The sequence below is a fragment of the Parus major genome, chromosome 23 (genome assembly GCF_001522545.3).
Source record: "Parus major isolate Abel chromosome 23, Parus_major1.1, whole genome shotgun sequence".
Taxonomy (NCBI): domain Eukaryota; kingdom Metazoa; phylum Chordata; class Aves; order Passeriformes; family Paridae; genus Parus; species Parus major.
This window is the reverse complement of record NC_031791.1, coordinates 634,399-650,536: the sequence shown is the minus strand read 5'-3', so window position 1 is coordinate 650,536 and position 16,138 is coordinate 634,399. Positions and strand designations below refer to the sequence as shown.

Here is a 16,138-nt window from a genome sequence, read left to right as displayed (position 1 = left end):
TATTTTTCCAGTGTCTTTATTGGCAAGCCCGGTGCTGTGTTCCTGTCCTGCCCTGCGTCCAGCACTGAACAGACCTGTCCCACTGTGGCCCCAGCTTCCTGATGGTTGCACTCAAGGGCCTGATCCAGGGCTGAGTGCTGAGAATGTCACCCAGGTCTCTCCCTGCAGAGCCAGGGTGGCTCAGGCCAGGATGGGGTAGGTGGCCTCAGTGGCCACACCACAGTTGTTGTCCTTCATGGCCATAAGGATGTAGCCGTTGTTGCCCCAATATGTGGACCAGGAGTTCTTGATGAGCCAGTAGGTCTCTCCCTGCAGGACTCCATAGCCCACAGCCAGCACTGCATGGTCCAGCGACCCTGGAGTGTTGTCTGCAGGGAATGACATTGGAGAGAGCTCGCTCGGAGAGCACCCCAGACAGAGAGTATCTGTCTGCTGAGCATCCCTGTCCAGAGAGTACCCCTCTCCAGACACCATCCCTTTTTGGGGACCGTCCCTGCCTGGAGAAGATCTCTGTCCAGTAATCCCTGTCCAGAGGACATCCCAGTCTGGACAGCACCCCTTCTCCCAGGGCTACCCTCAGTGCTGCAGAGGACTTCAGGGTTCCTCCCCTCCACCCCTCCCTTGGCCAAAAAGATGGCACCTAGGTGTCTGGCATCTCCTTGGGCACCCAGGACCTCCCGTGCCCCGTGCTGCTTGTCTCACCGCACTTGGGCTCGTAGTAGATGCCATTGGAGTAGAAGGAGAAGGTCTTGTGCGAGGCATCGATGCTGACGGCCACGGGGCCATGCTTGTAGATGGCAGCTTTGACTGCTGTGATGTTGCCCGAGGTGACGTTGACGTAGCCCGTGATCTTGGCCAGCATCTCAGACTGGTTGTAGTGGCACAAGCCATTCTACATACCCAGGGGACACACACTGTCACCGGGGCCCCCAGGATCCCTCGCTGGGACCCTGTGCCCCTGCCTGACCCTGTGGATGCAGGGAGTGATCTGGAATTTGGGTTGTGAGAGCATCCTGGCTCTGACCCCGCTGTCCTCTCAAGCCCAGGGTGGTGGGGATGTTCTGCCAGTTGCTCAAGGACACAATGTGGGGAGCTGGCTCTGCACCCAAAGCCCTGCAGGGCTGTTGCCTGCATCTTGCTGCCACATCCCCATCCCCAGTCAGCTTTGCTCCATCCCTGGGTACCCTGAGGTATGGAGTGACTCATGGCACCACGCATGGGTGGAGGAGCTTTGTCCCTGTTTTGAAAGAAGAGAAACTGAGGGACACGGTGACAAATCCACCTGGATGAGCCCTGGGGCTTGGCTTTGACAGTTCTGTGAACTACGGGAGCCTGGTGCCTTGGGGACGAGGTGACATCCTCATCTCCAGAGCCTGTTAGTGCCTCTGACACATCCACGTGGGTCCCAGCATGGCTTTAAAGCCCCGAGATGCTGGGAAGGCCATCAGGGACAAGGGGCCACCCTCACCTGCCCCTTGTAGGTGCCGTAGGACTCGGTGCTGGCAATGCCCCCATGCTTTTTGATCCACTCGTACGCTCGCCACTCCTCGCCCCCGTCACAGGCATAATTCCCAAAGCCCCAGGAGCAGTCAATGAGGACTTGTTGGGACAGGGGGGTCAGCACGCCGGTCTGTGGGGAGGACACGGTGCAGAGATGGGGACAGGCACCCTCCAGGCACCCCATCCCCCCTGTGGGGCACAGCCCTGCTCCCACCTTGAGGAAGAGGGCACCTTCCATGGCTCCCGTGGTAGCAAAGCTCCAGCACGACCCACAGACAGCCTGATCCTTCACGGGGGTGACAGCACCTGGGGACAGTGGGGTGGGGATGAGAATCTGGGTTGACACCGAGGGATGAAGGCAGGTGGAAGGGAAACTGAGGCAGGATTGGGGTCAGAGGCAGCACAGCCAGATCTTGGTGCTAACTGAGAAGGGGGGAAATGCACCAGCAAACCTGGGAGCCCTGCTCTTGGCTAGGGGCAAGCTCTGGGGGTGTCACTCCCAGCTGACGGGGACATGGGTGTATCCAGATGTCACTTCAGATGTCACATCTGTCCCCGGGGCACCAGAGTGAATTCAGGGCCAAGTGATGACCCAGTTGCCTTTCATCATAGAAACACAGAATGGTTTCCATTGGAAGGAACCTCAAATACCACCTCATGCCACCTCCTGCCATGGGCAGGTTCCACTAGACCGGGTTGCTCCAAGCCCTGGACAGCCCCAGGTTCTCCATACAGCCTGTTCAGTGTCTCACCAACCTCACAGATGTGCACCCCGAGGGACAGCACAGCCCCACAGGCTCCCGAGTGTTAGTGATGGGGAACAGGGGAGCTCTGTGGGACTCGGTGCAGACCCGGGCGAGGAGCGCTCGGTCCCGAAGCACCCCGGTGTCCCTGTGAGCCCACACGTACCGTACATGCGCCAGTCAAGGCTCTCGGGCAGGATGATGCTGGCATAGAGCTCACTGGGGAAGGGCAGCCCATTGTTGGGGGTCCCACTGCGACGGCGGCCCCGCAGAGCTGCCAGTTCCTGCGGCGTGCGGTCGGCCAGGTGGTTCAGGGCCAGCGTGTAGGAGAGCGCGGCGCGGTTCCGCGAGTGCACAAACCTGCCAGCGTGGTGGGGACAGCACCAGCTGGCACTGCCACCACCTCCCCGGTGTGAGCAGCACCCCCAGAGGGTCCTCATCTCCCCGCCTGCCTGTACCTCATGTTGTGCACAAAGATGCTCTGCCTGTGTTCCAGCTCCCGCTCGGAGCTGTAGCGCCGCCCCATCCGCCGCCGGTAGTCGTGGAAAACCCGGTGTGCCCAGGGCCGGTGCTGCCCCACCAGGTCCTCCATGGGGTTTGCCAGCACACGGTGCTCCGCCGCGTTCCCCGGCAGCACCCCACACTTGGTCTCTGGGCACCGAAAAGAGGACGCTGTCAGCCCGAGCCCCACAGACGGGAGAGGGGGTCCCTCCCCGGCTCACCATTGACGGGCAGGTTGAAGATGGAGGGGGGGTAGCTGTTGTCGAAGTCGGTGTAGGCGATTTCGTACTTGTCGTAGTGGGAGCCCAGCAAGGTGTTGTACCCCCGCATCTCGTAGTGCACGGGGGCCACCCCACAGCTGGAGTTGGTCACCCACAGGGTGTAGACATTCTTCTTCTGTGCCCAGCGGGTGACGTTCTGCCACACGGCACAGTAGCGGCCCTCGTAGTACTCCTCCCGCAGGAACTGGGGGGGACACGGCCTCAGCGAGGGGACCCCAGCCTCCCCCAGCCCTCCTGCTGCCCATGCAGCCCCTTTGCACAGCCCAGGGCACACACCAGGCCCTCGGGCTGGCTCCAGTGGCTCCGTGGCCGTTAGCACACAGCCGTGTGTGAGATGGAAGTTGGGACAAGGACATCGGGTGCAACCCAGGGCAGAACCCCCTGTCTGGCTCAGTGGTGCCCTGGGGACATTCCACTGGGCACAGCACTCTGTGCACCCGTAGCAGGGGGCCTGGCTGTGCTTTCTCCAAAAACCTGAAAAGATTTTTTTCCTGCGTGTTTCCAACCTCTTGCCACGCAGCATGTGTCCAGCTCAGTGACAACCTGCTGTCCCCACTGCTCTCGTGCTGTGCCTAGCCCTGACGCAGGCTGGGGCCAGCAGGAGCTGAGCTGCTGTGCAGAGACTTGCCCCAAACCATGCCGAAATGCCAGCATTTGTGTGGGATGTGACACGTCCCAACACGACTGCTGGAGTTGGGAAAGCAGCCAGAAGTCCGGCCCCAATCTGGGTGGGGAAGTGACCCTCCCTGCACCCTGGGGTGTGGGGACACGTCCTGGCCAGTCCCAGTGCCCTGCAGCCCTCGGACAGAGAGGAGCATCTCCCAGCACTCCCTCCCACAACCTGCTTTGGGATGCAGGTCAGCTCTAGGCCCTGAGCTTCCCACCTTAAAGCCCCTCATGCTGGGGAAGACGCTCTGAGCCGTGACCACGTCCTCCTTGGAGCCGGGCAGCTGGAAGCACTTCCTGGTGTTCACCTCCTTCTCGGTCGTCTCTGGCGTGATCTTGTACCTCATCCCATAGGGCTTCACCGCTGCCAGCTGGTAGGTTATCACCTGCCCTGTGCAGGGAAAGGGAAACTGAGGCACGGGAGTCCTGCTGTGCAGGGTGGGCACAGCTGGAGCAGCTGGGTGCCCAACTCTTACCTCCGTAATACTGGATCCGGCTCTTGTTCCCCGTCAGGTTGTACCAGGCTTCAAAGGGCTCCTCAATCTCAGCGTAGGGCAGCTTAATGACCCCTGCGAGCCCCCGGCACAGGACACAGGTCAGCCCCAAAGCCTCAGCACCCCAACATCCCTCCCTGAGCCCCGCAGAGCCTGCAGACCCACAGCTGACCCAGGCAGTGTGCCCATGGCTCAGGAAGAGACTCAGCTGTGGGAACCTGCCCCAGGCTGGCACTGGCACAGCCTGGTCCTGGTCCCAGCCGTGCTGAACATCCTCTGCTCCCCCCCACGGGGGGCTGTGGGGTCCCATTACCTCGGACATGGTAGATGGAGCCAAAGTGAGGGGGCGGGCGGGAGAGCCCATAGTCCTGTCCTGGAAGGCAGAGAGGGGCAGGGTGAGGGGGCTGTGTGTCCCCCCCAAACTGAGATGGGGAGGGGAGGCTGCCAAGCCTGGGCTTTCCCTGCTTGGCCAAAAGAGCTTCCTGAGCTCATCCAAGGCACACCAAGGGACACTGAGGCACCAACACCCTCCCAGGGTCAGCACCGTGCCACAGCCTGCCGTGACACTGGAGCAAGCCCTGCACTGTTGCACCCCCGGGGAACCCCAGTTCCTGGGTGACTGCTGAGGTGAAGCCACGGTGTCACCCCCAGCACTGGTGGCCCTGGACTTGAATATTTCCAAGGTGGGACCCAGCCAAGCTGTCCCCAACACACAGAGCATGGTTGAGGGATGCCAGGGACCTCAACCTGGCACCAAGCTGCAGATGCCTGGTGCTGCCTGACATCTCCCAGTGACCTCCCCAGTCTCCCTCCGGGCTCCCGGCTTGTGCAACCCCACGCCAACACAACTGCTGGGAACGAGCCCTTCCCTCCCTCAGCATCTTCCTCCTTGCCAGGAGTGACCGGCAGCACCTGCCGGACCCAGACAGCACCTGCGCAGCCCGGGATAGCGGCGAGCACGCCCTCCCCCCAAGCCTCGGGGAGGTGGGGACGAGCAGACCCCCACCAGCACCGCGGGCTGTGCCGTGGGTGGGTGCCCACACCCACAGACAGTGTCAGGCTTGGGGGAGCTGCAGCCACCTCCCAGCCCCACTGGGCTTTATGGACACCCAGAAAGGGGGTCCCACGGGGGCATGGTCACCCTGCCACCCCTGTCCCCTCACACTTGGCTGCCCTGCCTGGTGGGTTAAACCCCTTGCATTAAAACCTTAATTTAGTCTTCTTTTCACGCCCCCAGCCCCACCAAGCCCTCAAGACACATCTCCCCCCCGCCCTCTTCCCTACCCACCCCAGCTGTGTGTTGGAGGAACTGCGAATTTGGGGGCCCGACAAACAATAAAACCACTTCCCCAGACTCAAACCTCGCCTGCAGCGCAGCGGGAGATCTGGTGGGGTGTCCCCCATCTCCCTCCCATGCCCGGGTGTCCCCTGCGAGGGTCAGGCTCACCCCGGACGGCGATGCAGAGCGCGGAGGCCACGAGCCAGCGGAGAACTCCCATCCCGGCCGCCCCGGCTCGCCCGGCACCGGCTTCTCTGCTTTAAGCGGAGGCAGCGGCGGCGAAAGCCGGCGGAGCCAGTGCAGAAGCCGGGCCCTCCCCGGAGGAGGGCAGGAACCGGGGCAGGAACCGGCCCCGTGCGCTGCCCGGAGGGGGGACGGGCACCCCGGGGCGCTCGGCGGGGAAAACTTGTCCCAGCAGGGCCCGGAGAGGGAGATGGAGCAACGCCGGGCGCTGCGGGAGATGGGAGGTGCAGGATGAGCCCCAAAGTGCCTCCAGCAGCATTCGGGTGGGTGCACTGCATGGATCTGAGGGACACCCCCAGGCTTCCTTCCCTCTCAGGATGAGTCAGGAGGTGACAAGTTAAGGAGGAAGATTGTGGAGAGATGGGAAGGATCCCACTCCAGTCCGGCTGTGTGGGAGGACAGTGTGACAGAGCCGGGACAGAGCCAGCTCCAGGAGGGTTCAGAGAGGATGCAGGGCAGCTCCGACAGGGCGCAGGGGGGGATCACACAGGATGCCTGGGGCTCAGGCAGGGTGCAGGGACACTCAGACAGGGTGTGGGTGGTTTACCCCAGTCCCAGAGCTCAGTGAAGTTTGTGGCTTGGTGTGACCGATGCCAAATCTTGGAGCCATCCCACCAGCAACTTTTACCTTTTATAAGGGGCAGATAAGGGGTCCGATGTCTAGTGGACAATCCACGGACACAGGACTGGCTTGAGCCACGTAAGAGCTGCACCCTGTCTTGGGTGGGGTGGTGGGGACACCCACCCAGTGTGGGACACCCCTGGAACACAGCCCAGAGCTACCTGCCATTACCCAGGCACGGTGGGCTGTTCACCGCCCCTGCACGGTTCTGCCCTGCCCCTGAGAGCCTGTGCCCGAGGGACGGGGTGCTGCTGTGTGCGTCCTGTCACCGGACAAATCCCAGCAGGCAGAGCCTGGGAATCCACGCCAGCGTCTCCTTGTCCTGCTGGGGACCGGAGCCCCCCGATGTCTGTTCCCCACTGTACCAGCTCCACGGGCAGGCTGGGGTCCCCAGCGAGAGCGCCGAGGTGATCCAGGGGGGATCCGGAGGGGGATTCGGTGGGGATCCGGAAGGGGGTCCAGGGGGGATCCAGAGGGATCCGGAGGGGGATCCAGCAGCCGGCTGGGCTGGCTGGTACAATGAACCATCGCTGGGAGCGCGGGGAGGAAGGGGGGGCGAGGGGAGGGGAAGCTCTTGCTCGGCTGCCAGAGCCGCCGAAGAGACAGGGGAAGCTCACGGCCGGGCGATCCCGCTCTCCCACGGCTGCCGCCCCGGCCCCCAGCGCTGGGCGAAGCGGGGGCTGCCGTGGCTGCCCGGCCGGGGGTCCCGTCAGGAGCCCCGTGGGAGCGGGGGGTCCTTGCCAGCCGGAGCAGGAGGGCTGACGGTAGGAGGTGTGTGCGGTGTGTGCTGCAGGGGGGCGGGGGGCTCACCCTGTAAGAGCGTGGGGTCTCTTAATGCCCTTGCCGTGTTCTGCTGAGAGATGTGGGGGGTGGCTCTGGGTCCCAGGAGGGACGGGCTCTGAGCTGTGGGGACAGAGGGTCCCATGACACTGGTGGGGTCTGTTGGGGAGCCTGCCCTCACTGTGCCCTCACTGCTTCCCTGGGATGTGCCTGAGGGTGGAAGGAGACCCCCGTCCGTCCTCGCCATCCTGGAGGGAAACGGGTCAACAGGGGTCTGTGGTGTGTGTGTGTGAAGATCTGGGGGCGCCCACGCCATCCTGGCGGTGACACCACGTCGGGAGCCGCGCCGTGCAGGACCCGCACGCTGGGGAGGGGACAGGACACCCGGGAGACCTCACACACCTGTGCCCTCCGTCCCTGCAGGTGCCCAAGGGATGCCAGCCCAGCCAGCGCTCCGGGGCGATGTTGGGGGCTGAGCTCTCCGTGGCTGGGGCTGGGGGAACTGTAGGGGGCTCAGGCCCTGGCCGGAGCGGATGCTCCCCCTGCTCCCTGCAGCTTTGCTTCGTCCCTGATCCTTGGTGTGTCCTAAGGAGGGACAGGAACTCTCTGCTTCCTGCCCTGCACAATTCCCTCCCCACCCCGCTCCTCCCGGGACATTGTATTTGGAGCCCTGGCTGGCTCCCTCCCTCCGCCCCTGCAGCCCCTTGGATCCGGGAATTGCTCTTCTTCCAGCGGAAATCCTGCTTTCCCGGCCAGCGGTGGGGCTGGAAGGCTGGGGAAGGGGGGCTCCCTCTCTACTGAGCATCTTCTGCCAGAGAGGGGTGCAAGAGGACCCCTCTGTCACGGGTCTGGTGCCTGACGGGTGGGCTTGTGGAGATCGCTTCTGGGGCTTGGCAAGTCCTTCCTTTTCCATCCCAGGGAATAGCCCTGCTTGTGGGCATGCAGGGGATGGGGTGTCATCCCTCCTTGTTCTGGAGGAACCTGCTCCCACTGGGAGCCGCAGGGGACTCACCAGGCACTGGGTGAGCTGGGAGGACTGAGCTCCATCCCCAGGTATCCTCTGGGTAGAGTTGGGGCTGGGGGCAGCAGGGAAGGGGCAGGGACACGCCACCATCTGCTACAGAGCTGGAACAAGGAGCAGATGGGGGAGGCAGATGTGGCCTCTTGTCCCCTCCCCAGGTCTGTGGAGTCCTGGACATGGGATGGGAACCCAGCTCCAGGTCCTGTGTCCTGATGAGCCACCTTCCCCTTCTGCGCTGCAGCTACCTCATGCCTAAGGTTTCCTGCTGGTACAAGGGATCTCCAGAGCCACAGGGTGACAGAGGAACCTCGGTGGCACCAGGCTGGGCTGTGCAGCCCTCTCGGTTCCTCTTCCCAGGGAGCGAGAGCAAAGCAGAATGACACTGCAGGACAAGGCATGGGGGGATTCGGGATACCCAGGGGGCTGCAGCCCTGCTGTCATCCCTGCCTGACCCTCCCAGCTGCCACCATCCCCAGGGCTCGATGTCCTGCCAGTCCTGTGGCCTCTTGATGGCCACAGCACCATCCTCTTCCTTCCCCCCCTACCCCACACCGCGCTCCTGCTGCTTCCTCTTCCCACTGCATAGCTGCTGTGTGAGTTCCTCTGGCAGCTACCTCCTGCCCTGGGGGTTTGTGGCCCCTTCAGCCTGGCAAATGCCACCGTGGCTTGTCTCCACGGCATGGAGCGTGACAGTCCCAGCACCCCCGTACTGCTCCCTGGGGCTGCATCCCCCCAGAGCCCGAGGTCTCCGCTGCTGTTCTTCCCATCAGGGGGTGGAGACAGGCCACGGAGGTGACCCCAGGGGTACCCCGGCCCTGCAGGTGACACGTGGGGTGACAGTTGGGTGTCTGTGCCCTGTCTAGGAGCTGGGGGTGGGGCTGAGCTGCCCCGTGTCCCAGGGGCCTGGGGAGCAGATGGATGGGCAGTCAGGGATGTGCCCGGCGGGACAGGGGTGATCAATTGGCTGGGTCTCAGTGCAGGGCGGGACCTGGCAGCTCGGCCGGGACTGGTGCCGGGGGAGCCAAGGCGGGAAGGGCTCAGTTGCCATCTGCTCCCCGGCTCCAAGCAGCTCCTTTTTGGGAGAGCTGGAGCCAGACACCACCATGAACCGGCAGCCACGGCAGCAGCTGCGTCCCCTTCCCATGGACAGCGCGAGGGGATGGCCCTGGGCCACCCTGGGGTGAGCTCAGGGGGCTCTTGGATGTGCAGGGAAAGGGAGGCCCGGGTGCAATCCTGCTGCACAGCACCTGGAGCCTTGATGCTGTGATGCTGGGGGGTTGCACTTGCCTGGGAGATGCTCCCTGCCATCCCCATCCCTGCTGGCAGCCGTGGCAGCTCCACTGCTTGGTCAGCACTGAAATTCAGCAAAATGGGAAGTTCCTAAATGTGGTGGGTGGGTGATTCCCACCCAGGGGGAACAGGATTTGTGAGAGCCAGGGTTGTTCATTAGTTTAAATAGCCACTAATTATCATCAGGAATAAAATCCCCAACCAGCCGAATTTCCTCAGATTTGGCAATGCTGCCCTGTCAGCAACGGCTGTGGCCTTGCCACTCTACCAGTGTGGAAAACAGAGATGGAAGGGGAGAGCTGGGCTCTTTCCAACCCTACTGAGTGTGAGGAAAGGGAATCAAAGACTGGGAAAACCTGCCTGAAACATCTCATCCACCCCAAAACCTTTGTCTCCTCCTGCTCAGTGGAGTGCAGAGGACAGGACGCCTTCCTGCTCCTTGCCTCTGCTCTCAGCTGGAGACAGAGTGACCTTCAGCACGCTGGAGACTGGAGTGCTCTGCCCAGTGCAGACTGGGCAGACTGGTGTGGGTGGGTGCCCGGCAGCTAGGACAAAGGGCTGGGGATGGATGTCTCCTTACAGCCGTGACAGGAGAGATCCCATTTCCTCCTCCTCTGTGACACCTTCTCACCACGTGCGGCTGGAAGAGCCTGTCCTGACCACAGCGATGTGAGCAGGGACCTTTCTCCCCAAAACACCCACTCCAAAAACATCCACGCCAAGCTGAGGGTGTGGGGATGGGGGAGCTTCGGGGGCTCCTTCCCACTGGGTCTGGCTCCCCTTCAGCCTCAGGGATGCAGGTGCCCTGAGAGGATGTGAGCGGTGTGGTGAGGACACAGTGAGAAAAAAGCACACTTGAGGATGTGGCTTCAGGCTGCACCGGGCTGCCGCAGCCCTCGGAGGAATGTTCCAGCTTTGTGGGGGTGTTGCAGATCACGCAGATCATTTTAGTTCACGCAGGGGGGTTGCAGCCTTTGACAGGATATTGTAGCCCATGCAGGGGTGTTCTGGCTCCTGCAGGGCTATTACAGCCTGTGCATGGGTGCTTCGGTCTGTGCAGGGCTGTTGTAACTCCTGCAGGGATGTTACAGCCGACACAAGTGGTGTTGCAGTCCAAGTCAGTGGTGTTGCAGCCCGTGTAGAGGTGTTATAGCCCATGGCAGGGGTGTTACATCCTCTTATGGGATGTTTCAATCTATTCAGGGCTATTTTATCCCTTGGCAGAAGTGTTTCAGCATGTGCAGGGGTGTTTCAGCCGTGGAAGGGGTATTGCAGTCCACGCAGAGGTGTTGCAGCCTGTACAGGGTTATTTTATCCCATGGAGGGGTGTTCCAGCCCATGGCAAGGGTGTTTCCCCCCCACCTGATGCCCTCCCTGTTGTCCACAGGTGACTCTTCTCCTCCCTGAAGTGACATGGAGCAGCTGAAGTGACCTGAGGAGCCGTCGCAGTGAGTGGAGCCGCCGTGGAGCACCCACGGGTGCCAGGGGGACGTGGGGTCCCCTGGGCGGCGCAGCCCTCTTTGCAGCGGTGCCTCTGGCGGTGCCCATGGGGACCCCAGTGCCCCCCTGGTGTCCAGTACGCCAAGCTGGGGGGTGGCAGAGCCCCCCGGGGCCGGCGGGGTGCACCCAGCGCCCGCAGCCATGGGTGCGCACCCCGCGCCCTGCCGGGCTCACGGACCCTCTGTCCCACAGGCGGTGCCCGGGATGGGCTGTGTGCCCTGCAAAGAGAAGGGGGCTGGCAAAGGGCAGGCAGGGGGAGAGGGAGGCTCCCTCCAGCCCCCTGCCTCCCAGTACGACCCCGACCCCACGCAGCCAGGGGCCGCCTTCACCCGCATCCCCGACTTCAACAACTTCCAGGGGCCAGCGGTGCCCCTGGCCCCGTCCTTTGCGGAGCCGGGGGGCTTCACCTCCAGCGTGCTGCAAACGCGGAGCGGGGGCATCACAGGTCAGCGGATGATGGGGAGAGGTGTCCACCTGCACCCCTGGACTCTGGGGTCACCGTGGTCCCCTCCGTGTGCCACAGGCGGGGGGGTGACGCTCTTCATCGCCCTGTACGACTATGAGGCCAGGACGGAGGATGACTTGTCATTCCAGAAAGGGGAGAAATTCCACATCATCAACAACACGTGAGCGCCCCCGGGCCTCCTGCCACCCCCAGCACCCACATGCCACCTGCGGGGGTGCGTTTGTGCCCTGGGTCCCCCCGCAGGACCCAGGCTGGGGACCCGAGCTCTGCCTGGGCTGCCCCGCTCGGCTCCAGGGCCCGGTGTCACGGGTGGAGCGGTCTCAGCGGCTGGGGCAGAGCGGGTCTGGCCGTGCCAGGGTGAGGGGTCGGTCTGTCTGTCTGTCTGTCCCTCCTCCTCCATGTTCTGTTTCCCTGCCCAGGGAGGGGGACTGGTGGGAGGCCAGGTCACTGAGCTCGGGTGCCACGGGCTACATCCCCAGCAACTACGTGGCCCCTGTGGACTCCATCCAGGCAGAAGAGTGAGTAGCGAGGGAAAAGGGATGGGGACAAACCCCAGCCCCACCTGCCTCAGGCTCAGATGTCCCTGCGAGCCCCGGCAGTGCCACAGTGCTGGCGTGGGGCTCCCGTGGTCCCCTCGGTGGTGCCTTCCTGGCCCTGAGCCCATCACCGTGGCAGGTGGTACTTTGGGAAGATCGGGCGCAAGGACGCAGAGCGGCAGCTCCTGTGCCACACCAACTGCAGAGGCACCTTCCTCATTCGGGAGAGTGAGACAACCAAAGGTACGGGGACAGGGGTGGGGACACCAGGGGCTGTGCCCCACATCCCTCCCTGACCAGTATCCCCACTAGGTGCCTACTCCCTCTCCATCCGGGACTGGGATGAGGCCAAGGGAGACCACGTGAAGCACTATAAGATCCGGAAACTGGATAGCGGGGGGTACTACATCACCACCCGTGCCCAGTTCAGCACCGTCCAGCAGCTGGTCCAGCACTACATAGGTAGGGTGGGGTGAGGAACACAAAGGGGGGGCAATAAGAGCAGTAGGGAAAGCTCAGAAGATCCTTTGGTAAGAGACTGGGCTGACGGGGTTGCACTGGGGAAGGAGGGGGCTGTTCTGGTGGTGGCATTAAGGGACTCCCTGGGAGCCTCCCCTTTGCCATGCCCAGGGTGCAGGGAGTTCCCGTTGTCTGCAGGGTGGGCATCACCCACTCCCTGAGTGTAGCTGGAGGGACTGGGGGTCCAGCCCAGCCGAGGGGGTGTGGAGCTGTCCTTGGGGCAGGTGGAGGGGGATGCATTTGTGTGTTGGGGGTGGCTGGGTGATACAGGAGCCTTGGTGATGTCTGGGATGGTGGGAGGGGAGCAAGGGGCTGGTGGGGGTCCGTGCCCACACTGACTCCTGTCCCCCTGCAGAGCGGGCAGCCGGGCTGTGCTGCCGCCTGGCCGTGCCGTGCCACAAGGGAACCCCCAAACTGGCCGACCTCTCAGTCAAAACCAAAGATGTGTGGGAGATCCCCCGTGAATCCCTCCAGCTCCTCAAGAAGCTGGGAAATGGGCAGTTCGGGGAAGTCTGGATGGGTAGGGCCTGGTGGGCAAGCCAGGGCAAGAGGCAGGGGAGACGTGGGGGTACCCCCAGGCCTGGCACCCCACTGGGAAAAGCTCAAGCCTGCCAGGACAGGCTGAGTGACTCCGATTTGCTGGCATGAGGAATTATCCTGTGTCCTGCTCTGGGCTCTCAATGGGTACCCGAAGATGCCCCATGTCACCTCTGCATGGGCAAGCAGACCCCTGCTGCAGATGGGACCACAAGACCAGGCCGGGGGGTCCCACCTTCGTCATCCTCTTCCTCTGGCATCCCCTGCTTCCTCTACTCATGCATGCTGCCTTCATCCCATCACATCTCCTTCCTCCTCCTCCCTGCCTGCCCCCCATTCCCCGCAGAGTACAACGACGGGTTGTGCCATCTGCTCACCCACCCGTGCCCTGCTGTGAAGCCACAGACCCTGGGATTAGCTAAGGACGCCTGGGAGATAGCACGGGAATCCATCACCCTCGACGGGAAACTTGGCATGGGATGTTTCGGAGCCGTGTGGATGGGTAAGGCTGGCCCAGCCAGCCGGGGTGGGGGAGCACAGGGGGCAGGAGGAGCCTGGTTCTGTCCTGGCAGGGAACATCACAGGGTGCCAGCTGGTACCCACTTGTGTGGGGGAAATGGGAACTTGGCACAGAATCCTTGAAGGCTTTGAGAATGGGGTGAGGTTGGTCAGGGTGAGGGGAACTCGTTCTTCTGGGTGGGGGATGCAGTGGGATCACAATGCCCACCAAGAGATCCCTTCCTTGCCCTGCCCTGATTCCTTGCCCATCCATCCATCCATCCATCCATCCATCCATCCATCCATCCAGCCATCCAGCCACACAAGCATGCACCCCCACACCCCTCCATCCACACACCCCTCTATCCTGGGCTGGCTGTCCCCTGGGCTCGTGGTGACTCTGTGTCCCCAACCCAGGCACATGGAATGGCACCACGAAGGTGGCGGTGAAGACGCTGAAGCCAGGGACCATGTCCCCTGAGGCTTTCCTGGAGGAGGCTCAGATCATGAAGCGCTTGCGGCACGACAAGCTGGTGCAGCTCTACGCCGTGGTGTCGGAGGAGCCCATCTACATTGTCACCGAGTTCATGAGCCAGGGTGAGCGGGGGGCACCTGCTTGGGCACGCTGCCAGGGCAGGGGGGCTCACAGGGGAGGGCAGCCCTGGGTTTTGGGGAGTTTTGATGGGGACTCCTTCTGCCTGCAGGGAGCTTGTTGGATTTCCTGAAGGATGGGGACGGTTGCTACCTGAAGCTGCCCCAGCTGGTGGACATGGCTGCCCAGGTGAGGGCTGGTGAGGGGTGGGGGCGCAGCCCCAGGGCTGTGCTGGGGGGTCACCACTGCTTCACCCCCCCAAGATTGCGGCGGGCATGGCGTACATTGAGCGGATGAACTACATCCACCGGGATCTCCGTGCTGCCAACATCCTGGTGGGGGACAACCTCGTGTGCAAGATCGCTGACTTCGGCCTCGCTCGCCTCATCGAGGACGATGAGTACACGGCGCGGCAGGGTGGGGACTCCTGCTCTCTGTCCTCCCTCTCGTGTCCCGGAGCCTGGAGATGGTCCTCCCCGGGGCTGAGTGACCTGGGCAATGGATGCCCCAAATTTATGGGTGTTTTAGGTGATGGATACCTTGGATCACCCCAGGGTATGGGTGTCCCAGAGGACAGGTGCCCCAGGGCATGGCTACTGTGACTGATGGATGCCCCAAGTGATGGGTACCCCAGGTGCAGCATATCCCCAGTGCAGGGTGCCTTGGGTGCTGGGTGTCCCCTGTGTGAGCTGCCCCGGGCACAGGGTTTATGGGTGCTGGGTGTCCCCAGTGCAGGGTGCCCCCCTTTCAGGCACCCCGGGTTCAGGACACCCCCAGTACAGGGCACTTCAGGTGACAGTGCCTCTGGTGTGGGGTGTCCCAGGTGTGGGGTGTCCCCAGGTAGGGGTGTCCCAGGTGTGGGGTGTCCCAGGTGTGGGGTGTCCCCAGGTAGGGCTGTCCCAGGTGTGGGGTACCCTAGGTGTAGGTGCAGCCCCAGCCATGGCTCACCTGTCTCCCCTTGCAGGTGCCAAGTTCCCCATCAAGTGGACGGCTCCGGAGGCTGCGCTTTTTGGGAGGTTCACCATCAAGTCTGACGTCTGGTCCTTTGGCATCCTCCTGACTGAGCTGGTGACCAAAGGCCGGGTGCCCTACCCAGGTAGGGCCCACTGGGGCAGGGGCACCCCTGGAGTGGGCTGGGCAAGGCACAGAGAGGGGCTGAGCCTCCCTCGCTTGTCCCATGCCTCAGTTTCCCCATCTGAGGGACCAAAGCTAAACTGGGCTCTTACCCAAACCACAGGGTAATGCCACTGTGTGCCTCAGTTTCCCTGCTGGCCGGCCCATGGGGGTGCTGTCACTGAGCGGGGGGCTGTCCTTGTCACGCAGGGATGAACAACCGAGAGGTGCTGGAGCAGGTGGAGCGGGGGTACCGCATGCAGTGCCCGGGGAGCTGCCCCCCGTCCCTGCATGAGGTGATGGTGCAATGCTGGAAGAGGGACCCTGAGGAACGCCCCACCTTTGAGTACCTCCAGTCCTTCCTCGAGGATTATTTCACTGCCACCGAGCCCCAGTACCAGCCTGGGGACAACCAGTGACCAGTGCTGGCACCCTCAGGAAGCTCCGGGGTGGCTTTGGGGTGAATCTCCTTTTTTCTTTAGAGGTCGTTGCTTCCTTTGGCTGTGCCCCCCCAAATGCCTTTGCATTGCAGTGCTCAGGGTGCCCAGGGAGGACACAGAGCTTTGCACAAGGATGTTGGACTCAGAGAGGAGACAAACTGTGTGCCCCAGCCCCCCCTTACCCCACTCTCTTTATTGTCTTCACACCCAGCTTTGGCTGCAGGGGGGACTGTGGGGAACCCCCATGAGCCCTCCAGACACCCCCAGACCCACAGCAGCAGAGGGCTTGGGGGGAGCTCCCCATGCCGGCCCCAATCTCTTCTGGGAGCACAGCTGGGTGGGTTTCAGCCCCCCAAAAACCTGGCACTGACCTGTGGGAGGTCATCTCAACCCTCCCTCCCGTTTTATCTCCTTTAATTTATAAGATTTTACATGTCTCCACCAAGCAGCCCCTACCAAGGGATCCCAGTATTTGGGGGACCCCTTTGTCCCCTGCCTCACCTCCTCTGCTTTACAG

General features: G+C 62.8%; 2 protein-coding genes across 12 annotated transcripts; one reads left to right on the top strand and one right to left on the bottom strand.

Annotated features, from left to right (window-relative positions):
- Positions 1 to 5,782, bottom strand: LOC107214244 (digestive cysteine proteinase 1-like). Of its 2 annotated transcripts, XM_015649447.2 has the most exons (11): positions 5,633 to 5,782; positions 4,499 to 4,558; positions 4,168 to 4,260; positions 3,910 to 4,082; positions 2,966 to 3,209; positions 2,702 to 2,894; positions 2,410 to 2,603; positions 1,715 to 1,806; positions 1,469 to 1,630; positions 703 to 892; positions 1 to 368 (listed from the first exon to the last, which is right to left on the bottom strand). In XM_015649447.2, the coding sequence occupies exons 1-11, from the start codon at positions 5,682 to 5,684 to the stop codon at positions 181 to 183; spliced, it is 1,641 nt and encodes a 546-aa protein (XP_015504933.1). In that variant the 5' UTR covers positions 5,685 to 5,782; the 3' UTR covers positions 1 to 180. The 2 variants fall into 2 exon arrangements, with proteins under 2 accessions (XP_015504933.1, XP_015504934.1); XM_015649448.2 differs by lacking the exon at positions 4,499 to 4,558.
- A 98-nt stretch (positions 5,783 to 5,880) lies between these two features.
- Positions 5,881 to 15,622, top strand: FGR (FGR proto-oncogene, Src family tyrosine kinase). 10 transcript variants are annotated; one of them, XM_015649444.3, is made up of 13 exons: positions 5,881 to 5,970; positions 10,808 to 10,868; positions 11,113 to 11,365; positions 11,444 to 11,546; positions 11,806 to 11,904; positions 12,062 to 12,165; positions 12,235 to 12,384; positions 12,797 to 12,961; positions 13,894 to 14,073; positions 14,181 to 14,257; positions 14,332 to 14,485; positions 15,033 to 15,164; positions 15,392 to 15,622. In XM_015649444.3, exons 3-13 carry the CDS (start codon positions 11,125 to 11,127, stop codon positions 15,598 to 15,600), a joined length of 1,614 nt encoding a protein of 537 aa, XP_015504930.1. In that variant the 5' UTR covers positions 5,881 to 5,970; positions 10,808 to 10,868; positions 11,113 to 11,124; the 3' UTR covers positions 15,601 to 15,622. The 10 variants fall into 10 exon arrangements, with proteins under 10 accessions (XP_015504930.1, XP_015504925.1, XP_015504926.1 ...); XM_015649446.3 differs by lacking the exon at positions 5,881 to 5,970 and adding an exon at positions 6,309 to 6,736; XM_015649443.2 differs by lacking the exon at positions 5,881 to 5,970 and adding an exon at positions 6,920 to 7,093.
- The last annotated feature ends 516 nt before the right edge of the window (positions 15,623 to 16,138 follow it).

Excerpts from the sequence above, each read along its gene's own strand:
- FGR (XM_019008894.1), top strand. The coding sequence starts at position 11,062 with ATGGGTGCGCACCCCGCGCCCTGCCGGGCTCACGGACCCTCTGTCCCA. Across the intron at positions 12,166-12,234 it reads GGAGAGTGAGACAACCAAAG|GTGCCTACTCCCTCTCCATC; the intron begins GTACGGGGACAG and ends TATCCCCACTAG. Across the intron at positions 12,385-12,796 it reads GCTGGTCCAGCACTACATAG|AGCGGGCAGCCGGGCTGTGC; the intron begins GTAGGGTGGGGT and ends GTCCCCCTGCAG.
- LOC107214244 (XM_015649447.2), bottom strand. The coding sequence starts at position 5,684 with ATGGGAGTTCTCCGCTGGCTCGTGGCCTCCGCGCTCTGCATCGCCGTC. Across the intron at positions 4,261-4,498 it reads CTCCATCTACCATGTCCGAG|GGGTCATTAAGCTGCCCTAC; the intron begins GTAATGGGACCC and ends GGGGGCTCGCAG. Across the intron at positions 3,210-3,909 it reads CCAGCATGAGGGGCTTTAAG|TTCCTGCGGGAGGAGTACTA; the intron begins GTGGGAAGCTCA and ends TGTCCCCCCCAG.